Below are 24,485 nucleotides of genomic sequence, written 5' to 3'. Positions count from 1 at the left end.
AAGTGGTATGCCGGAGAGCTCTGAATTTGTTTTGACAATGATGGAGGAAGAGGAATTGGAATTGGCTGAGGATTTGGAGGCTATATTGCATCTAACCCCAGAGGTGCAACTAGCCATTGAACAGGTAGTTTGACCTCGTCGCCTCTACGGGTTTCCGGCTGTTGCTAACAGACCAGCTGTTGTCAGGCGGTCTGGATGTGTCACTGACGTTACTCTATTATGGCCGCTCACGATAGCTATACAATCTGGATTCCCCCACTATATCAACATCGTTTAGCTTAAGAAACGTTTGTCGGGTTGTTTATATATACAGCGTTATATACATTGGGGTGACGTCAACGTGAGCTGGATAAAATACCTGCTACTGTCACTCATATGACGTTTTTACTCGTGAATTTTAGTAAAACTCATTAGCATCTATAATGATTTATTCACGATTAATTTCACCTTAAAAATATATTTGTACATGTTTGTCTGCAATGCCTGGCTAAAGTATAGAACTGTTGAATAACGATGACGTGACAAGGCATAACCAGTAGGCATGTTGAAGGCATCCCGATGTATACACCATCAAATATTCAGTGTAATTCAGTCTGTTACTCTCTGACTAACCGTCGTTTGTCCTTTGTGAACAAGGTGTTCCCCAGCCAGGATCCCCTGGACAGATCAGACTTCAATGCTGTAGAGTACATCAACACACTGTTCCCCACCGAGCAGGTACAGTGAAGTGACAGACATATCTGCAGCCAGACTTACCCTGGTGTCATGCAAACTAATATTGATTTTAGTGTATAACCTAAAATAATGTGTTGCACTTTTCTTTCTTTTTTTAAGATTATATATATGGTATATGTTATACCTAATCCATATACATGTCTGTTTGTATACTCTATCACCATGAGGGGTCACTGTAGTTTGTGTTCGTATACATAAAAGGGCTTCTAGTAGTCTGCATGCATTTGACCTCATTGGATTTAGTGTGTAGTTATTCAGCAGGTGAGGGGTTACACATACCCTGCATTTGATACGTAGATATAATAGAACAACTTTTTATAATTTGAACTAAAGTATTCCGCTTGTTTAAGCACAAATGCATTAACATCTACAAATGATGTGTTTCTGTACAGATGTGTTTTGTGTAAAGTATAGGGTCAACAGCACAACATATTAAAGAGCAGGATACATTACCAGAATGATATAATAAAGTGTATTACTAATACAAAAGACAACTTGTGTTTGGCTGTAATCCTTCAATTCTCCACTGTATGTAAAGTTTCTTCATGTTTTCTTGATTTCTTGTCTTTGTGTTTCCCCTCAGTCTTTGGCTAATATTGATGACGTGGTAAGCAAGATTCGGCTGAAGATCCGGTGAGTCGACGTCAACGACTTGACATGTCACATTTCTTGCTGTAGTTTGTAGTCTGTAGTTACCCTCAATCTGACTTTTGCCATTTTGTGTAACACATGATAGGCGCCTCGATGACAACATCAGAACAGTTGTGAGAGGCCAGACCAATGTGGGCCAGGATGGCAGGCAGGTGAGTTGAGCTGCAGGTCATATGGGGACCTACTACAATGGTCATACAAACTTAAATGACAAAAACAATTTCTGTAATAAAGGTGATCACCTTTAAGACTAAAATATCACATTCCTTTTATTTTAGATAAATCTATATTTTTCAGTAGATATTTACAGAAGTGCTTGAATTATATTTTTCCGTTACGGTGGTCTCTTCTTTTTTTTACGGTGAATCTGCATTCATATGCACATTTTGTCGCCAACTGGATAGGATTTTGACATCGGAAGAGTTCTGGTTTCCACTTGTAAATCGAGTTGTAGTGACCTATCACATTTGAGCAGGGTTTGGTTGGATGCAGGTACAGTCAATATGGAGAGCAAAATAAGAAGAATTGGCCAAAATGCAGTCTCTGAACCCCCCGGCTATCCTGTAACGATGTAAACGCTGAGCAGCACACAGAAGTGGAGTCTTGCCTCTAGAGACTTATCCGTTATGTTCACAAAGACTGATTGATATTTGTGTTGGTGTAAGACAGAATACAGTATTGTTCCTCACACATTACTGTAGACATACAGCATGTAGACCTTGCATGCCCTAATGGGGGAGATTACCAACTACATATTGTACTTACAAACCACCAGATCTGTTCATTACTTGTGGTGCTCAAAACAGCATTCTTCTACTCAAGCCACTGGTTGCTCCCAACCCAGAACCAACCCGCTTTCCTGCTCATTCCTCTCTCCACATTGCTTCCATGGAAAAGGACAAGATGACTCAGAAACATTCCCATTGCTCAAACTGCCCCTCTCCACGGAAAACATATCTGGGAAATCTATTCTCGTATGTAAATACTTAAATTTCTTTTAAATCCAGGCTTTTGAGTCCTTGCCTTTTTCTTTTAGGAGCATGACGGAAAAGAACAGCCCTTACTGATTTAGTCCAGGTCCTCGCTCTATAAAGGAGTTGTGGCTTTAAGGGAATGTGACACCTGACGTCTGAGTCGTGTATGTTCTGACCAGTTGACATGATTAGGTGTGCGTTGTAGTCAGAGTGTCTGGCCTGGTGGCCCTGTCTTTCCCAGTTAGCTACCGTTTGGAAGCGGAAACGCTCCAAATCCCCTCCAGACCAATAACATTATACAGTCACACACAATAATCTGAGTTTGTTTTTCCAACCCCACAATGCCATTCCAACATTTCCAGAGGGAAAATCCTTTCTGCAGATGGAAAGACGCAGAGGTGTACATTTCAAGATGGCGATTGAAACATAAAGACAGCAGTAGAATAAAACCAACAAGACTCACTGAGCTAAATGCGATCCCGAGGTCGGAATCCTAGACAGCAACATTTATGCAGGATGGAGAGAGCACGATAGGAGGAGAGAGAAAGTAAGGGAAGTCTGAGCTGGGGAATGATTTTACTTTTCCTTTAGGGACAGTTAAATGCTGCAGCTCAGACCCTGGGTCACTTAGCAACGCAAAAAAAACAAAAAGAAAGTCTATTGCATTACATTAAAACGGGTTCATACACACATGGCCACACAAGCCAACATGGTTACAGTATGATTGACTGTAATAAATGGTGTCCCGTGGCAGAGAGACAGACCGAGTTATAATAACCTGAACGCTGTCATTAAATGGAAATTATGTCGGTGCTCGTATGCGGCTAATTTCTGAACAACCTGGACTAATCCCTTTTAATTTCATGTGGTCAAAATATTACAGATGTTATTTCCTAAAGTGCTGAAGATGAGGGCAGATTGTTGGAATATCCCGACCAGACTGGTTGTGTTGGCAAATGTACACAACTTAACACACATGCACACAACGTATATGTATCTGGTTGTAGTCTGTCAGTCAAGAGTTTCCTACCCCATACAAAGAAAAGTTTGATCTGAAAAGTAACTAAATGGAGTGAGGTATAAGTATAAAATAATCAAGAAAAGTACAGGTAACTTGAATTAGTAATTAAGTACAGCACTTGAGTAAATATACTTTACATTCCACCAATTAGTATTGATACGGCTGCGTTAGAAAATACGGTGTCGGTTGGTGGTCTTATGGAAAAAGCATTATGACGATAGAATGTAAATGTTAACTTCTGAAAGGATGTTTTTAAGCTTTCATCTTCTCATACATGTCACTCTTGTATGCTTTAACAGTTGTTTAATTTATGGTGTTTATGCATTTTTTTTCTGTATTTATATTGCTTAAAAAAAAGAAATTGTTTCACACTATACATCCATTTTCAGTCTGTGGCTCAATTATGTTGAGTACATTTCCCAGCATAACCTATTAAATCTGACTGTAACATCAACTGCAAACACCAGCTGTGCCAAAATGTTGTTTTGCTTTACAAATGGAAAAACATTCAAGGAAATGTGTTGCAGTGGAATAGTAGCATATTTATATTTATAACAAAGTACATTAGAAGAAGTGGTGCTTTGGATATTATTTAGTCAGGCTTAGCTATGGTTAAACAATTGTTGTAACACTCGGAGTGATTCTATATAAAAGCACTTCATGAGCTATTCTTTTCTCTGTTAAGTGAAACACTCTTCTCTCTAAACTGTCTCTTTTAGAATGTTTACATGAAGCGTTGTGCCCAGGCATTGATCCAACTGTCAAAATAACTCTCTTTGGTTGATCAGATTTATTGTTTTTGGCCCCCAACTCAGAAGTTACACTGTCTGTCTGAGGGTCTCTCTATGGAAACTCCATAATACCACCTACATGTGGACCCTTGCTGCTCATTGCATGTTAGGGATACATTGACTTGTGTGTTTGTGTGAGAGCAGATAACAATCTCAGGCAGGGAGGCGCCTGCTGGGCAGTGGTCTCTCTCTGCTTTCCTCAAGGCTAAATACAGGAAATGAGCGCGAGGAAGCGAGCCAGATTGACACAGCTGAGTTTGCATGAGCGACAATTGGAGCCTTGGAGGTTCTGGCATCTGCATGCACTTTGTTTGCTCAAGAAGTCCTCCAGGGAACTTCTCTAAAGATTCAGCGGCACTCCCTTCCTCCTAATGCTCAGATCAAAGAGTAATCGTATAACCTGCCCGCTTTTTTCCCTCAATTCATTTATTCAATCACCCAACAACCGAAGGGTGGCTTAAATCATATAAAGAAGGGTTCATGCAAGCTACAGTCGGCTTCTGCTTATCTTTCTTTAAGAAAAGCTCTCTGTCTGGCCTCCGTGACAGACTTTGTTGACAGAAAATCATATTACACAGAGCCAATTAAGTTAGTTTAAGAACATTCAGGTTCACACTCTTCATGGAGGGATTAATGAAATGATTAATAAATTAAATGAACACATTTATTTTTATGTCGACATGGCTTTTTTTGTGATTTCATGATCTGGTCGTATGCCGTCGTATTGACTTTGACTCTGTCTCCGCCACACTGTCACCAAGTGCTGCGCTTTGGCTGCAATCAGGAGGGAGAATTAATCCTCTGCTGCCAGTGTAAGCTGTATTTATGTTTGTGTGGAGATGCTTGTAAACTTGGTAAATTCCTAGCACAGTTGGTGCCGGCTGTTAGCATTCAGAGGGAGGGAGAGAGAGGGAGAGAGAGGGAGAGGGAGAGGGAAAGGGGGAGGGGCCAATTATCAGATGTCGGAGCACAATCTCTGTTTAGGACCATCAAAGAACAGCTGCCATGTCAGATGATGAGGAAATATTAAAATAGCAGGTTAACTGTCTTACAATCGTAGCTGTCTAATGTAATCTGATCCAGTCTGGCTTTACAGGCTGTTGAAACTGCTGACAATGTCTCTTTAGCCTTTACTGTGACAGCCTTTATGCAGAGATCAGATTAAGGCCTGTCAATGTCGGATATGTCGATAGCTCGCCAATTAGTCTGGAAAGAAGACCTGGAAACGGGCATAAGCGGGATTGTTTTTCAAAATGGAAGAAAAAAAAAAAACAGTGGTGAGTGTAGATCAGAAAATATTTTGGGAAATTTTACCACAAATTTGGCACAAAATTATTCCACACTCCGCCTTGCTTCCCACAACGAAGTATTATGAGTGTGTTTGGTAAATTGAAAATTGAAAGGGAAGTTTGTATTTTGATGATACATTTTCATCCAACAAGTTCCCATGTTTGCTGACCATGAATTTGTGGATGAAAAAAATCCAGACTGTACCTTTCTCATTTCTTTTTTTTCAATTTCCAGCAGTTTATTGTACATTTGTTAGGTAGACTGATTCACAATCATAGCACAGTACAGTCTGTTAACTTTGTGTATGAAGGAACAGTAATCTGTTGGGGGTGAAGATGGAATAATCATTTATAAGCTTAAAGATACACATATATTGCGTCTCAGGGAGCCCCAAACATTGATCGACCAGCCAACAGATATGTGATTGGTGATAGACTGAGCTGGACTTCGGTGCTATAGTTATATAAAGTTAGAACTTGAAGCTTATTTTGTTGTGTTGCCCATTCCTAAGAATACAGACATACACACATTATCAGTGTGGTTTTACACACCAGTCTTCTCTGTATATTTCATATTGCACTTTTTTTCTTTTTCGGCAGGCTTTGGAAGAAGCCCAAATAGCCATCCAGCAGCTCTTTGGCAAAATCAAAGACATCAAGGACAAGGCAGAGAAGTCTGAACAAATGGTATGTACACACATTCACACCTACACACGCACAAAGGTGTCCTGTTAATGCTTCTAAGGGACGCGAGCCATGACCCTAGCACAGGGTCGATATATCCTGTATCCTTTCATTACAATAGAGGACAGTGGGGAGAGTTATTTATAGTTGAGATAATGCACCTTCTATGTGTCTGTCTGTATGTGTGGGCGTGTGTCGGAGGAAGACAAGTGGGCTGTGTGCGTAGAGAAAGGATGAGGGGAGATTGGCGAGCAGACCCTCTCTCAGGAGGCATGTAGGAGCAATGGTTTCTCAAACCAATGTGTGTGTTGTTTCTCTTTGTCCCATCACCCTATCCAGTGCACCACCTACAGTGGTTCACCTTCTCTTGCTTCTTTCTTTCCCATCTTTGCTCTTTTAATTCTCCTTTCTTCATGCAATTTGACCAACCGGTCTGACTTGTTCCTCTTTCTGCACAGGTCAAGGAGATTACAAGGGACATAAAGCAGCTGGACCATGCCAAGCGCCACCTAACTACATCCATCACCACCCTCAACCACTTGCATATGCTGGCAGGGGGTGTTGACTCTTTAGAGTGGGTACAATCACATTTAACAATTTACCCTCAAGCTTATTAGACCAAAATAAAGTATTTGGGGTTGTTCAATGCCTCTATTTTAGGATAAAGGATTAGTTGCTGCCAGTACAAGACAGGTATTGTATCAAACCTCATCCAACCCCAAAACTATAGGCTGAGTTTTATTGCAGTACAATTTGTTTTCAGTGATGTTGACAAATTCCAAAAACCTGGGGGCAAAGCAGCTCATGCATATTAAATAAATTGACAAATGATCTGATTTAACTGCAAAACAAGAAGAAAAGCCCACAAAACGTCACCTTTTTTTAGATGGGTGGAAAAAAAATCATACTGTGCAGTCTCCACAAGGGGCTCATTTTAATCTCTGCATATACTTCTGTATGCAATGCTAAACTAGATTTTTCTAACCTATAGTATGGTATGAATTCATTTACACTTGTGAGAGATATACAGCTTGATTGATGCTTGGCTTTTATATTTATATGGCTGTGTGGAGTAACCACTTTACAATTCTAGCATAGAGGATATCAATATAGATATGTGTATTTCTATGACAATATAAATAAATCACATTTGTATTGTGTTCCAGAGCCATGACCAGAAAAAGGCACTATGGTGAGGTGGCCAACCTGCTGCAAGGAGTGGTCAATGTGCTTGAACATTTCCACAAGTACATGGGCATACCCCAGATCAGGCAGCTTTCTGAGAGGTAACACACACACACACACACACACACACACACACACACACACACACACACACACACACACACACACACACACACACACACACACACACACACACACACACACACACACACACACACACACACACACACACACACACACACACACACACACACACACACACACACACACACACACACACACACACACACACACACACACACACACACACACACACACACACACACACACACACACACACACACACACACACACACACACACACACACACACACACACACACAAGTGATGTACTGGATGTGCTTACATTAAGTTATTTCTCTCTCTGAGTGTATCTGCTACATTGCAGACGCTCTTGAACGCCTTGCTCGAGCTCACCGGGGCGGTTGGGTGAGCGGCATAGCTGTAAGAGCTCATTTCCAGTAGCCCGTTTAGAGCTTGATCTCGTCTTACAGCTGAAATATTCCACAGCTTGTCAATTGAACTTGGATGGAGGTATTTTGTGTATTACATCCTGTTTATGCAGATATCCACACACATGCACGCACAACCGCACACATACAGGAACTCACGGGAAGGAAACACTGAATAGGGTCTTATTATGCCAGCATGTATTTCATTGTGAGAGATTAGGAGCATAATTATGTGTGTGTGTGTGTGTGTGTGTGTGTGTGTGTGTGTGTGTGTGTGTGAGTGTGTGTGTGTGTGTGTGTGCGTGTGCGTCATGCATTTAATACATTACGCAAAGAACAAAGTGCATTGTTACATTGTTGTTCCTCACAGTCCTGACTGATTCAATTTCCATTGTAATATTATTTTCCAAGAACATTAGAATCGATGTGGGACACATTGTCCAAGCTGATGTTAAAGTTCAAAGTAGTGTTGATCCCTAAAAACAAAAAAAGGATGACCATCTGTTCTGTTTTGACTGAGGTGTGGCAGACTGTTCATACCAAACAACAGCCGTGTAGAAGAAGAGACACTGCTGGAGAGACAGGTGATAGGAGACATGGGGAGGGGTGTACAGACAGACAGATAGACAGACAGACAGACAGACAGACAGACAGCTGGACACAAACAGTTAATAGAAAATAAGTAATAGAAAAACCTCTCTGACAGACAGGGCAGACTGGATATAGACACAGAATGTTGGACCAGATGGTGAGTTCACAGAAGTACAGCCAGGAGGAAAAGTACCTCAGGGATGTTTAGGGAATATTGTTACCTATATATATAGTCGAACCATTATTCTATATTTAATAAGAGCAAGGCAATAAAAGACTACACATTTAACTTAAATGTTCTGAATTCATACATGAAACAAAAGAGTAGACCTACTTTAAATCTGTAAGAATTCTTATGGAAATATGTAGAAACAAATTTTAATAATTTTGGTGTTATATTTCTGTAAATTCAATTAACGAAAGACATTTAAAAACTGAACAGGAATAAAGAAACTATTTTTATGTAGGCTAAAACAAAAGTATTAAAGAGGAGTTAATAGGAACATACAGGATGTATTTACAGGACTAAATGGAGTCAGTGCAGCTGTTTTAACAGGATCAACTACGATTCTTCTTTAATAAGTCTTTTTCTTCTAATTGCTCGATGCTGTCACAGTTCAGCTGACAGGCAGACAACATCTTTGGCTTTGTTGCACTATTGTATACTATAAAAAGACATACAAACAAAACACAACCACAGACTGGACACAGTGAGACCTGCTGCTGACAGCTTGCTCTCTGTGACATCAGCTCATCAGAGTGTGAGACAGGAGCTGTGGAGCAATGTGTGTGATTAGAGTCTCATACACTGGCCAGACACATGTGGGTAGTTTAGTAGATAGACGACAGCGGGCACTTGAACTGAAGGCGACCAGTTCAGTTGCCATCCATCTGTGACATTATCTCTGCACCCTCTCCTGTTTATTCTGGACGATTGTCACAGATTTGGGTGCTGTCCTTGGTTAACCCGGCCTGGATGCCTTCAGGCCAACACAGAATCTCTGGGGACTGGACACACTCGGATTGTCTGAGTAGCTTTCATTGTATTAGCATTTCTCCACCATTCTTGTAGTTTTCCAAATATTTTGAACTCTCGATTTTACGTGGGTGCTGTGACACTTCAAAAACATTTTTGGGTCTTGAGGTTTGCCAGCAAGTAACTTGTCAATAGTGTCTTTCTCTGCAGTTCTTTAGAGAATAATTTAACTAGGTATCTGACTGGATGTTAGCCATAACACCTTTTTATATATTAGAAGCTGCCACCATTCCAATGTGACATTTGACTGATTGAGAATCAACTGAATAATGTAGTGTCATTGGTCCATTCCAGAGTAAAGGCAGCTCAGAGTGAGTTGGGGACTCAGATCCTGGCAGATTTTGAAGAATCGTTCCCCTCTCAAGGCTCTAAGGTAAATATGTTTCTGAATCTGGATTTTCAGATTTGTTTAGTTTCCATTTTATTTCTGAACCCATTCATTTAATTTTTCTCTATTTAGACAATGTTCTTGTCTTGTTTCTCCCCCCCATACAAAACTTGATGTCTACCCATTCATCCATCCAGAGACCAGGTGGTCCCAGTAACGTGCTAAGAGATGCCTGCCTGGTGGCCAATGTGCTGGATCCGCGCATTAAACAGGAGATTATCAAAAAATTCATCAGGCAACACCTCTCAGAGTACCTGGTATTATTCCAGGAAAACCAAGATGTGAGTAAGAATTTTTATTTCACAATATAAATAATTGAAAAAGGTGGTATTTGGGAATTAAATGTAAAACTATTGCATTCCGTTGCTTAGGTTGCGTGGCTAGACAAGATTGATCGCCGCTATGCCTGGATCAAACGGCAGCTGGTGGACTATGAGGAGAAGTATGGACGCATGTTTCCTGAGGAGTGGTGCATGACGGAGCGTATTGCTGTGGAGTTCTGCCACATCACCCGGTAAATACACATTCTGACAAACCCATTTCTTTAATTCATATTTGATGTTGTTTCTCTGTCCCCAAGAAAAGAAAATTAAATTAAGTTAAAGTTTTATTAAAACAGCAGAAATTGAAAAATTGGTTGTGGGACTTTTCTGCATTATGAAGCGAACCCCACTGGTATCGCGTGTCTGACTTGAGTCTGTGATTTGGGACCCAGTACAGTTGAGCAGTGACCTGCTCTCCACATTTCTCAGTCTTTTCCCCTCAACTACATGAGGGAAGAAGGAGTGGGCATTGTTTGTGCGTTACTCCCAGCTGCAGCTGACAATAAAAAACATCTGGCAAAAAATGCCAAAGTGTCTTTAGACAAAAGACATGTTTTTGTGGGGAAAAAACTGATGAAACAATGATGTACTAGCAATGATCGTTGGAAACATTTTGTGATGTCAAAGCTTAGCAATCAAGCTGATTTGATGTCCAATTTAATTCCATGTGGGTTTCTCAGGGTGGAGCTCGCCAAAGTGATGCGAACACGGGCAAAAGAGATCGAGGTGAAGCTGCTTCTGTTTGCTATTCAGAGGACTACAAACTTTGAGGGTCTTCTGGCCAAACGTTTCACAGGATGCACCTTGACGGACACACCCGGAGTGAGAAAAGCACACACAGAAAAACAATGCATACGGGTGTATTCATAATTATCTACAGCTGAAAACTTTTAGTGTTGTTTTAGCAAAATGGTCGCGTGCAGATTGGCCCCATTAAGGTGAAATATTTAATTGAGGTTGCTGGTTTTTGTTTGTCCCAAAATCACATTTCTATGAAACTGCGGATTGGTAGCCTGTTGTGTTAAACACTCTGTGACACAAAGAGTAATCTCTGTGTCACAGCTTGAAGAAACCTTTTAATCCAGGTCAATGGTGGCGTGTGGAGGTAAAAGCGACACACAAAGAATGGACAGATTATGATTATTTTGTTGGGGGACATCTAGGCCAAGCTTGTTCAGAACTGATCATATTTAGGCTAGTCAGAGGCCCTTTTGTCCTCAGTTCAGTTTACACCCATGCTTGTTTGGTTCTGTAATTCAATCAGGGATTTGGTTGGGTGGAATTTTATAATTGGAGGTACAGTTTCACCAAAGCTTCCCATGAAATGGTCTACGTAAACACGGAGCAAATGATTGTATTTAAAAGAGTTTGTGATACTGACAACAGTTCTGTCAGTCAAGAGTATTCATGGTGTGGAATGCCTTAGTGGCAGTCGAACCCTTAATGCTGCTCTAATAATTGAGCAGTAGAAAAAATACTAAAGTTGCATCTGTGCTTTTATAGCAAAAGAAGCCAGAGAGCCCTCTCGCCTCCACTAACCCCTTCCTGGATGACGAGGGAGGTGAGGATGTGGGCGCAGATAAGGACGAGGATCTGGCTAAGGTGAGTTGACCTGGAATGACCCCATTCGACCTGTTCAGCAATATAAAGGGACAATCAGTTGTTGCTTCCTTTGATGTGGACCTTTCTTTAGGTAGCATTGATTTTTTTGTGGGGGGTTTTACTCATAAGGGGAATATGATTGGCTAATTTGCTCTTGGCAATGGCGTGGCAAGTAGAACAGTGGTGTAGCAGCCATATTTAAATATTATAATATATATATATATATATATATATATATATATATATATATATATATACATACATTGTAATATAAGTATGTACAGTGACTAATTAAACACTTTAGAGTTAGGTGGAGCGAATAAAGTGGTAGTTGAGTGTATTTTATGCATAGGAAATGCATGTCTTCTGTTTCTAACATGCTGAGCTGGAGGGAAAACATAAACTCACTGATCAGGAGCTACAACTCAATCCCGTCTTTTCCCTAATTCCTCATCTCCCGCCTTTTTATTTTAGCCAAGGAAGCCAAAAGCTCCGGACAACCCTTTCCATGGCATTGTCTCCAAGTGCTTTGAACCTCATCTCTACGTCTACATAGAATCCCAAGACAAGTGAGCCACACACACACACAAGCCGACTGGGCCAAATTGGGTCGTGGTACAAAGCCAGGATCAGGAGCAGGTTGTGTTTAAAGCTGGCACATGCATCCTTTTTCCATTGCCCACTCGTCAATCAGATCCCCCACCTCCCATTCTACTTCATGGCCTCTTCTGTCTTTCCATCTCTTGTTCCTGTACATGCCTCTGTCTCCACTGTGGCAGAAATGTTTCCCATTTGCTACACGACCACAGACGCTGGGAGAGGGAGGTTAAATAAGTGCTGCCACAGCAGATCTGCCTATTTTCCTTCCCACCTCTTTTATTTTATTTCCTTTTTAGTACCCCTCTTTTTCTCTGTGTACTTTTTCTTTCATTCTTCTTTTCCTCATCTACATTTCTCTTTCTATACATTTTTTTGTATTTCTCTCCCTATTTTTTACATATTTTTTCTGTCCTCTTCCTTCCTCCCCTTCCTCTTTCTTCTACCCCCATCCTTTACTTCTCCTCTATCAGTCCCCTTCCCCAGTCATGGCGATCGCTCCTGAAACTGAGCACAGCTTTGCTTGCATGCAGCCCCTGGTTCTTGGCTCTCTGGACCGTTAAATGCTGTTTGTCTCTCTGAGGGAACAGGATTGACCTATTCCGCAGCTACAACCTCATTTCAATCCAAAAGCCTTAAACAGGCAACAGCCAGATCAGCCTGTTCCCAGTGGGACATAGCAGGAGAGAACAGTGGCCTGCTTGTTTTGTCCTTGGCTTTAGTTCCAAGATTCAGTAGGATTGAACCACACCAACTAACTGGACCTGTTGACTGTGAGAGTTTTGATATGCTTGGAATATGTCCTCCTATTTATCCATGTGGCAATAAGTCTCTCTGCTTGTTATTTTATCCTTTTATTTATTTTTGGGTTTAGGAACCAGTCGTATGTTTAAGTGTTTATATTTGATTCATGTAATCTCTTTCATGTGCCTCTAATCCAACCACCCGTTTGTTCATGTGTTTGGCTGTACATTTCTGGGCATCTGCAGGAACCTGGGCGAACTGATTGACCGGTTTGTGGCTGACTTCAGAGCACAAGGTCCACCCAAGGCTGGCACAGAGGAGGGCGGAGCAGTGCTGCCCAGCTGTGCTGACCTGTTTGTCTATTACAAGAAGTGCATGGTGCAGTGCTCCCAACTGAGCACAGGAGAACCAATGATCGCCCTCACAACCATCTTCCAGAAATTTCTGAGAGAGTACGCTTGGAAGATCCTCTCTGGCAACCTGCCTAAGTAAGAATGGTTTAGGTTTGGTCATTTAAAAAAAAGTAATATCTTTTCTCATATCAGTGAAGTTATAGTCTTAACATAAAGCGAGGGATACTTGCGGTTTTCCGTGAGTAAACATTGTCCCATAGTAGAATTAAAACAAAGAGATTCAGTGCTGCAATAGAAGTTAAGTAGTTAAGTTAAGTATTAGCATGGCATTGTTGCAAGGTGCTGAGTAGTAACACTAACTGTACTTTTTACTGACATTCCTAAAGCCACCAGCTTCAATATGAAGACACGTCCAGAGTGACTTCAACACTCTATGCTATGTTGCTGAAGCCAAGAGTAAATATGTTCGGTCATGGTCAGTAGATAATGGCGACGAGACAGTCTGGTTGATTTGAATTGACAGAGAAAAGCCTAATTTTCTTTCTCAAAATGCAGTCATTTCATATTAATATCTCTATTTCAACAAAGCCAAAGCCAACAATAAATTAATCATACTAATAAGTATTGCCTGTATATTTATCTGGGCCATAGAACTCCATTACTTTCCAAAAACTCACCATTCATGAATCACACATACACCATCATGCTGACAAGAACACTCACTAGTATTTCAACTGTTTCCAACCATAAGAATCATTGCATTTTCTGGGCAGTGGCACAGATATATATTATGATTCATTTTTCATAAACAAGTATGTCATGCCCATATTTGTTAATTCTTTTGGTTTGGTGACTGAGCTGTTTGGGAGTTTAGTTTAAAACGTAATGTGTTCAGTCCTCGCTGTGTTTGATGGATTGGAATGGCATGCTATGAGGGATCTGGATTTGGTTATGTTGTGGCAAAGCCCAATATGCTACCAGTAAAAACATAGCTGGCTCAGTGGCAACGTTAGAACTCATCACTGGCTATGGTGAACACAAACACACAGGCGTGCTCTGTCTCAGACATGCATGCTAATTAGACTTTACTAATGTAGACCATCCTCTGAGCTGTATGCAAACACGACACAAAGATGCACTCAGAGGCTCTGCAAGAGAGTACACTTGCAGACGCATGCAGACACGGTCGCCCAATGCGGTGTGCTGTGAATTGGTTTTGCGAGGTTTGGAGAGAGGCCCTCGAAAGGAGCTTGAACTATGTTGTGGTTTTTACCCACGTCTCTGTTATGACGTTTATTAATGACTGGGTCGTCGTTAAAGCTCTGTTGGTGCAGCATCCCGACACTTGCGTCTGCTTGTAGTTATGCCTGTTGTGCCTCGGTTATTACTTCTTTACCTGTGGTTCCGCAAATAGTTTTTCTTAAGGCGCCATAGCAAAGGAGGTCCACATCAGTCATCTTTAGGAAAAGCAATACACAGCATCTGTGGGTTTTGTCTCAAAGCCTGATCCCTTTAATTCACCCAATAACTTAACGGCACACGATGATCTATTCAAACACAGTGAAGTCAACACAAACATTTAAAAATAGACTGAACCAGCAATCACTCAGCAATTGATGGATACCTTAATATGAGTACTAGCACTTTACAGCAGCTAAATCCTCATTATTCATTATTGGCAGACTCTATTTTTTACAGTTCTGATCAATTGACAAGTCCAGATACAGATTTTCTATCAAGTGTCAAACTCTTGAGTTATTTATGTGAATTATCATCTATATATATATATATATATATATATATATATATATATATATATATATATATATATATATATATATATATGGCAGAAACTACTGATTGGACCTTAAGTAATGTCCCACTCTTTATGTTAACCCCTCTTTCTCTATCTCTGTTTCACTGATGTTTTCTGTTTTTCCTGTTATGTCTGTCTCTCTATCCAGATCCAACAGTAGCAGCGGGGGTCTTACCATCAGCAGTCTGCTGAAGGAGAAGGAAGGCCCGGAGGCTGCAAAGTTCACCATGGATGAGCTCTGCCTGATCTGTAGCATCCTGAGCACTGCGGAGTACTGCCTGGCGACCACACAACAGGCATGCACACAAAATAGGAATACAGATACACAAGCCTGAAGAATCTATGAATCCATGCCTTAAATTGAACTGCAGTGACTGTATGCGCTAGGGAACACAAGCGATGCCCATCGTGTAGCAGTTACACAATGTTTGACCTGTGTTTCATCAGCGTTTTAAGGAACTCACAGTGGCAGTTCTGATTACAATACACCCTGATAGGTTTCATCCATGCGGTTTTTCAACACATGCAGCAATTTTAATTCAGTGTTTAAAAAGAATAGCCCAACAAACATTTGAAAAGATGCACTCAAAGTAAGCTTTTTATGTGGTTATATCTGTATTTTTGTTTCTGTATGTTCCAGTTGGAAGAGAAACTTAAGGAAAAGGTAGATAAACTCCTTGTGGAAAGAATAAATTTGACAGGGGAGATGGATACATTCAGCACGTAAGTGACAACTACCAGACCAGCAATGTTTCTATTATCAAAAAAAGAACGTAGAATGTGAATTATTTACTTCCATGTTCTGTTTTCTCAGTGTGATTTCAAACAGTATCCAGCTACTCGTTCAAGATCTCGATGCTGCCTGTGACCCTGCTCTTACTGCTATGAGCAAGGTTTGACACACACACACACACACACACACACACACACACACACACACACACACACACACACACACACACACACACACACACACACACACACACAAATAGTCACACATTCAGGTCATAAAGTATAAAGAATTTGGTATCCAATACTATTGCCATTCATTTTTGCCCTTGAAAGAAGATCACATAACACATGGTTCCTGGAGTTTTTTGTGAATGTCTCTTTGCCACCAATCATCATTCAGAAACTTTAAAATGTCCACATTCAAAAACATATATATCTTAAAGAGATTGGCACATAAGCCTGACAATGGACCATATTTGAACGCTTCGTGTCTGTAGCCTCTGATGTTAATGCTTCCCTCCCTCTTCTCTCTCTCTCCCCCCCCGACCCCCTTCTCTCTCTCTCTCTCTCTCTCTCTCTCTCTCTCTCTCTCTCTCTGTCTCAGATGCCGTGGCAGAGTGTGGAGCATGTGGGTGACCAAAGTCCTTATGTGACATCAATCATCATGCACATTAAGCAAAATGTGCCGAACATCAGAGACAATCTGGCCTCCACACGCAAATACTTCACACAATTCTGCATCAAGTTCACAAAGTACAATAGATACATATACACACATGTATATGCACATTGTTCTATCATAAGTCAAATATTATTATTGATTCATGTGTCACTTCTTCTTTCCCTTAGTTCATTCATTCCCAAATTTATCAACCACCTGTTCCGATGTAAGCCTATCAGCATGGTGGGCGCTGAACAAGTAAGTTTAATTTATGCGAACGGTAAGTTTAATCTGGAATAGCTGTTCTTATGCCTGAGTTTCTGTCTTGTGTATCCAATTCAACCAGCTCCTACTAGACACTCACTCCCTGAAGACAGTCCTGCTGGATCTTCCCTCCATCGGCTCCCAGGTGCTCCGCAAGGCACCTGCCAGCTACACCAAAATAGTGGTGAAAGGCATGACCCGCGCAGAGATGATCCTTAAGGTGAGCGACCTTGGATGCAAGATGGAAAAACACTCGACCTTGCTCTCACGGCCAGTAGAGATTATTTCAAACGGTCTACCCGTCACGTATAAACTCAGAATGAGCTGGTATCTTTAACTGATGGATTTTAATGAGAACTTGAGTTCTTCTCTAAATACAAAGTAGTTCAACTTAAACACATTATCAGAGCCACTTGATCTTTATGGGACACTTCAGATTTTATGACATTTAACTTGGGTGGCTAAATTCATGCTGGCCATTTTTACAACCAAATCTTCACTTTCTGACCTTTAAAGGCTCGGAACTTTACAGAGAGCCTTTTGTGTGAGTGCGGTCTGAATGAGTTTTCTTTATCTCTTGTTTGCCATTGTACAGATTTAATGTTGAAATTCTGACATATCCAGTTAAACATGTGCTTTAGTGTTGATGCTAACACTTTACCAAGAATAGACTGGCACAACGTGCAGCAAACTGTTTTTCCACTGATTAAGGCTCCATCGTAAGAAGCAACAAAAGACAACATTTCTCCTTTGAGTGTCTGTGGTTTGATTGACGAGCCAGTATTAAAGTGTTTGTTTTGAGTCACTCAGTCACGCAGATTATCTACTTAGAGTTTATTTTGGGTAGAATAATCCTTTCATTGTGTCTTTAACCCCTCTCACAATAGCACTTTATGAGCATGTTTCTATAAAATAACCCACCTCGGGAATAGTAATCGAGCTCATTCACTACTGGTTTAATGAGTGAGAGACGGACACACACACACACACACACACACGGACACACACGGACACACACGGACACACACACACACACACACACACACACACACACACACACACATTCTTAAACACAGTATGTGGTTGACCTTGAGCTAACGGAAAGGTGTAAATGAGAGAGTAAGTACATAGATACATGCAACCATGCGGCTACTCACAAAAACATGTCCAGTACAACATGGTGTAAAGAGGATGAACATGATTATGCTTTGCTTCATAATTAACCTCATGAGACCCTAGAGGACAATGGTATGCGGCTGCCGTAGATAAACCACACCCTTATTAACTGTCTCTGGAGTGTACAGAAATGCACACGCACACACGCCTGTCCCTTGATTTCCCTTTGACTCCTGGGAGGCCTTCTTTCCTTCCTGAAGTTATGGTGGTTGGACCGCCATGATGTTTGTAGCAGTTAGTGTGACCTGCTCTAACCCTGCTATGCTGTGCTATACTTAATGTAGTTATAATATTGCAAACACTCTTAAAAACGGTCCTAGATTTGGGCCTTCCGGCACACTAACTTTGTATTGTCTCAGACATTGACTGTCCAACAAATCCCTCTCACCATTTTAGATTTGATTCTGACTGTTTTCTACTGGGATGCACACTGTTCCATATGGTATGTTTAAGGTTTCTCTTTGTTCCCTGGAAAAATGCCCTGAATGTACTGTATATAAAAGCATTTCCACTCATCTGCCACACATTAAAGGGGCTTTCACATTATAGAATTATAGAATGCATTCACATCAGAATTCACTGTCAAACTTTTTCTGGATTCGACTGCCAGTGGGCCCCTTCAACTGGAATGTGATCTATACGCGTCTGAAGAGCTCTCAAAGACTGCATGAAGGCCTCCGAATGATTCACATTGATTACTGTGACAGCGCAAGACATAATAATCATTGTGGAGGTTAAAAAGTGTGATACTGCAAAAGAAAATATCAAAAGAAAAAACAGCAAACATCTTTGAGAAGAAATGTTTTCCTTATAATTAGAATGATACAGTCCTAACCAATAAGATACAATCAAACATTGCATTTGGTCCCTGGTAGCAAGAAGGCATAAAAGGATGAGTTCTCTGGGTTGCACCCCTCGAAAAAAAAAAACCTACAAAGTGTCTTTGGTGAACGTTTCCGGCCTTTGAGAGAGAAAGCCCATATGAGTAAAGAGAAGCTTTTGTACTCTGGCCAGCGCTTTAGCCATCAACTTTGAGCAACATCAAGGTTCCTCACAGGTAATTGCTTCCACCTTGGGCTGAGACTGAAGCCTCTGAAAGACAAACCCATCTAAAGAGGGTCAATACAAGAATTCCTCTGTCTAGCTTCAACAATAGTTTTAAATTACACTCTGTGGTGCTGTGACTTGAAATCAAATCTGGCTTACACCCACCAAGAAACTGCAAATCATGGGAACACTCGAAGGAGCACTTTAAAACTTAAAAATCTCACTTTAAGATTTAAGCCGGTAGCCCACTGCAGGATTCCTTGCAGGATTTCAAATAATTAAGCATTATGTAAATTATTTGAAGTGGAACCGTATTGTTTCTGCACATTTGTATTAATACCCTTGAGATCTTGTTTAAATAGTCCAGAGGGGTAAGCAAAGCTTGTGTTTCTATACTTAGTCCTGAAAATGGACTCTTTTTTAAAATCTAATACTCGATCGAGCAGATCATCTAGTTGGCGCATAACTTTTAGATATGCTTTCTTTTCCTTCAGTGGTGTTAGATAAAAAAAAAAAGATTTTAATCGTAATTATTCCCACAATTGTGGTTAGTGTTTGGTGTTGACTTGTTTGCTTGTATGTTTTGCACATTTACAATCTTAGGTTTTGGTTCTCGAGTTGATTTGATGATCTCAAACCAATCAAAACTATCCTGTTAATGTTGCAAACAGGTGTGAAGTAACATTGAGTACCATTCTTCTTTAGATTTGTTACGTTAGCCTACTGACACATTTAGCACACATGGACTAACATAGATATTTATTTTGAGTTTGTGGTGTTGTCTCCCGAGGGGAATGTTTGTCTCTTTAGCAGGAAATAGCTTCACAATGTTCACCAGCTAGCTGCTAACTTTGTCTCTCAGCTGTTTGGTGCTGGGCAGGTACCACCCAGGGTATTGTCAGAGCTTGTTTGTTAAAAGCAAAAGCAGCTGCTGAAGTGAGAGGGAGATGGCACCAAAACAATGAAGTTCTGTGTCCAAAAATCCAAACAATGAGCTTAAAGGTGCTAAAACAGCCCGTAAAGCAGAAGGGAACTGCGATAAACTATGTGGGTTTATTAATACTCGCGATCCATTTCACATTTCCTTAATGAGTAATATAAGAATATTGATTAGTGACTGAATAATATATAAACTGAATATTGACTTGGGCTTCAGTTCAGTCCTTTTATGCTTCCACTCCTTCCACAGTCTTTATGCAGCTGTCAGAGCATGTTTGAGTACTGAAGATGAGTAGATGTGTGCTGTCAGTTTTTTTTTTTAAGCGAGTGCTCACTTATGTTCAAAGTACATGGGATTCCGTCTGAGACGGCCTCGCCTGGCCGGTACGATGCCTGTGAGACGTGGCTGTTTTCCACGCTCCTCCAGCCCAGTCCACCATAGCTCCAGCGCTCTCTCCAACATCTAAAGTTTTCTTCTGGGAAATATTTAAAAGTCAAACCCCCTTCCCCACTCGTGTTCAGACTAAATGCCCCCCACTTCCCCGCTCCTTACTCCGTTGCACTCACTCTCCCTTTTTATGCTAGTTTTCATTCTTAAACTCCTTCTCCCCCCTTTCCTTCTCTTTTTTTACAAGGTCCCTACAGACCTTTCCTTTGGCCTGGCTCCAGGACAGTTGCTAAGTAAATCACTCAGTCAGCAGGGCTAGTAAGAAAGCAAAGAATTCCACACAATCCTGAGCCTTTCATGCCTGCTCTTCCCTCTTTTTCTCTGCTGCTTCCGATGCTACACTCTGTCCCTCCCTGTGCAGTGCACCTTATCATATGTTTCACCTTATGAAGAAAGGAGTAAACACAGAAAGGACAACTTGGGTCTTTTTCTTTTTTTTCTTTTTCAGAAGTAAGGGAAAAGAGAAACATTTTTTGAGATGATCCCTGCATGTATGTGTATGCATGAGATGGGAGGTGGAGGTCTGTCGGCCATGTGTTGGTGTGCATGCTTTGTAGCGGCTGCAAGAAATGCGACCCGATCCACGTTTTCCTCCCAGGCTCTATTGTCGGGGAGGGAAAAAATAGACTCCAATCCAGAAAGACATGTGTTCCATTAAACCTTTTCTGCTTGGTCTTGACTCTCGCAGATTTTTGCCCAGACTCATTATACCCGCACAAAAATTACCGGTGAAACCAATTCTTGCCCACCGATGCATGGAGTAATTGGCGTGTAAAAAAGGGGGAAATAAAGAGTGAGTAGTGGGCTCCTAAGTACAGAACCATAGTCTCAACTTTGTTTGCAGCTAGAACTACTTGGTTTGTCAGTTGTAGCCCCCACTCTCCCTCATTTGGGCCCGAGCCGCCCCATGTGGGATCATTTAAAGATCACTTGGGTCGTTCCATGATGGTTCACAGAAAAGGAAGGGAGGGGTGAAACCAACATTAAACTCTACTTTTCCACAGGTGGTCATGGCCCCACATGAACCGCCAGTGGTGTTTGTCGACAACTACATCAAGCTCCTGGCTGATGGAAATCCTGAGACATTCCAAAAGATTCTGGACATGAAGGTCAGTTTCCACTCCACCAATGATTTAAAGACAGAGTTAGACATTTTGGGAAATCCGGTTATTTGTTTTTTTTTTCCCTTGAGAGTTAGATGAGAAGATTGATAATACTCTCAAATTTATAGCTTCAATGTGGACTTGGATCTGCTTAGCTTCTCAGCTAGCCCGGTTCTGTACAAAGGTAACTAGATCTGCCCACCAACAGCTCTGAAGCTCACTAATTAACATCTGTACATAACCAACCATAAAACTACAAGTTGTAGTCTTTGTCCCTTTTGTTTTGTATATTGATTGAAATGTGTTGGTGAACTGTAGAGGTGCTGGTAGGTGGATTGTGTTACCGCTGGACAGAACCAGGCTTGTATATATCTTGTCATCTAACTTTTGCCACAAAAAAAGCATATAAGCATGTTTCCCAAAATGTTCTGCTATTGCTTTAACATTGTAATATTGCATTTTCTGTCACTGTTCTCTCATCCTTTTTTTTCTCCATTTTTCCCTACAAACCTGTTTTGCATATGTTTTCTAACACACTCTTAGTTTAGCATTTTCCTCTTGTTTAGTGTTCTAAGAATGTGTTTTGTGTGATTTCCCCTTTGCTTGTGTGTACTTGAATGAATGAATGAATACACTTCATTAATCCCCAAGGGGAAATGTTGTGTCGCACGTAGCAGCCATTTAGACAGAAAATAAGATAAGATATAAAAAAAAAAACAGGGATGAAAGATATATGCAATAATAATATTAATAGAATATTGTGTGTAGGGCCTGAAGCGCAGCGAGCAGAGCAGCATGCTGGAGCTCTTCAGGCAGCGGCTCCCCACTCCACCTTCCGGAGCCGACGGCGGGCCCTCTCTCTTCAGTACCCCCACTCCTGAACAGGAGTCATCTCGCATCCGCAGACTCGAGAAACTCATCAAGAAGAGACTGTGAACGCATTGAAATTGCATCCTGGAAATGAAAAATGGCTGCTGGCTGGGATGGTAGCCACGTCCTTTTTACTGTAATTCATCTCAATGACTTCATTCTGCTCCATTCAGTTATCGCAGAGAAAGAGCAAAAAGTTGACTGAATTTTCTGACTGACAGTAATATGAACCCAAGCTGACGCTGGATTATGAAGAAACTTCCTTAAACGCTATTTGCTGTTGTTCCATATGTAATTTACTTCTGTAATTTCCCACCTTTCTTTTCATGACACCAATGTTTTGTAACATTAGTACATCATTGCACAGTGAATGCACTCAGAAAAACATTTGCTGCGCTATTAACTAACGTGTGCTCCGAGAGCCTCTGGCTGCCTCTCTGGGACTGAGTCTGACCCACAATGAGTACAGGAAGCCTGATCTTAATTAAAGTTGATGTTTTTTTAACATAACATATTTCAATGGTAGCCATGGTTTTCCTCAACTATTTTTAATATACAATTAGGGGATGAACAAGTGGAAATTCATGTGCATGTCTGCCATCCATTGAAGTGGACATGGGTGTTGGGATTGTTTGTGTGAACGGTGGCCTAAAATGAATCACAGAGACAAATATATTCTTTTGATTTTCTGCATCATCAGTCCGATGTGAGGCCGGCTTTCTCTTGGTATTTACAAAAAAAGTATTTTCACTTGGGCCGTATACTAAATATGTGTCCATAAGAGCACACATGTGCAGTCAGTCTTATTTGTTTAACAGTCCAAAATAATCTTTGATAATTGAATCCTTTGCATTGACTTGTAAACAAGGTTTAGTTCCAGTGTATCCATTTATTCGTCCCAACATATCTGTAGGGCAACGAAATGCTTAGTGATCTCTGGTTCTCCCTCTTAAATGTCAAATACATCACAGTAAGAAAGGAAAAGCAGCTCTTTATTTGAAGCCAATGTCCTGATCGCTGATTTGAATGCCAGTGCCTCTCTGTAGTGACTGATCTCCGTCTAGTCACTCGGCTGGGCGCGGGAGAAGTTCCTGTTTCTTACTCGCTTGTTTCAGGTGAGAGTCCAGGCCGTTTGTATCGTTGGGTGAGGTTCCCATTTAATTATATTGCAGGATTATACAACCTGTACATTCTTGGTCTCCTGAAGTGTTGCTTGCGGTAAAAACTGTGTGATCTCCCCGTCACCCATGCATTATTACCCACCTGGCTGTTTCACCTGTGCCCCATCCATAAACTATCGTAATAAAATACACACTACCAAAATAAAATACAGACATAACTAATGGCTCCTACACTCTCAGTTGTAGTAACTCAAGTCAATGTAACTGCATTAGCGTACACAAGGGCCACCATTGGTTTACTTAAACAATGACACAACAGAGATTTTTGGGAAATATTGAAGTGCATGACAAATGACCTCATTGACAGCCATTGATTGGCAGTTGTGTGTCCTGTTGTTTGTGGTAGCTTTATTGATTTTGAAGACCCACCTACTTGTTGCTGAATTGTACTTCTAATTAACAAGATAGGTGGAGGATTGATAGCATTAATGATTTTCACTCAGATATGGTTGTTTTCCTCAGCCTTCTTGTATAGTGTTACACAATTCCAATGACCTATTATGTGAGAAAATTTGATTCATTTGAGATTTAAATGTTGATGTGAAACCACTAAACTTAAAGGTAACTTTGATGTTGATATTTCACATTGATAACAAGAAGGAAAAATAATGGTACTTCCTAGCAGAAAGGTTGCCTACCCCCGGTGTACACATCCATGGCTTCTGGTACAAGAATGTTGCTTGTATGTATTGTCTGAATTGTATGCGACACATGCAATTGTTGAACACCATTAAAATATTATAGTCAATTTCCCCCTTGTGCTTCATCAAAT

The 24,485-nt window shown here is 40.9% G+C and overlaps 1 protein-coding gene across 3 annotated transcripts; it reads left to right on the top strand.

Moving 5' to 3' along the window:
* Positions 1-37: 37 nt before the first annotated feature.
* On the top strand, positions 38-24,416 carry vps53 (VPS53 subunit of GARP complex; the record flags this gene model as incomplete). 3 transcript variants are annotated; one of them, XM_079225538.1, is made up of 22 exons in its annotated part: positions 38-124; positions 637-717; positions 1,319-1,368; positions 1,472-1,538; positions 6,062-6,148; positions 6,604-6,719; positions 7,312-7,431; positions 9,764-9,842; positions 9,995-10,138; positions 10,229-10,371; positions 10,861-10,999; positions 11,684-11,782; positions 12,257-12,351; positions 13,369-13,611; positions 15,441-15,588; positions 15,933-16,015; positions 16,107-16,185; positions 16,629-16,777; positions 16,874-16,943; positions 17,032-17,169; positions 21,564-21,668; positions 22,431-24,416. In XM_079225538.1, the coding sequence occupies 22 exons, from the start codon at positions 38-40 to the stop codon at positions 22,596-22,598; spliced, it is 2,490 nt and encodes an 829-aa protein (XP_079081664.1). In that variant the 3' UTR covers positions 22,599-24,416. The 3 variants fall into 3 exon arrangements, with proteins under 3 accessions (XP_079081664.1, XP_079081663.1, XP_079081662.1); XM_079225537.1 differs by having other exon boundaries at positions 10,861-11,002; positions 11,687-11,782; XM_079225536.1 differs by having other exon boundaries at positions 10,861-11,002.
* Positions 24,417-24,485: the final 69 nt, after the last annotated feature.

Source organism: Taurulus bubalis, assembly GCF_910589615.1.
Source record: "Taurulus bubalis genome assembly, chromosome: 10".
In the NCBI taxonomy this organism is placed as follows: Eukaryota; Metazoa; Chordata; class Actinopteri; order Perciformes; family Cottidae; genus Taurulus; species Taurulus bubalis.
The sequence above is the reverse complement of the archived record's forward strand: the minus strand, read 5'-3'. Positions and strand labels throughout refer to the sequence as shown.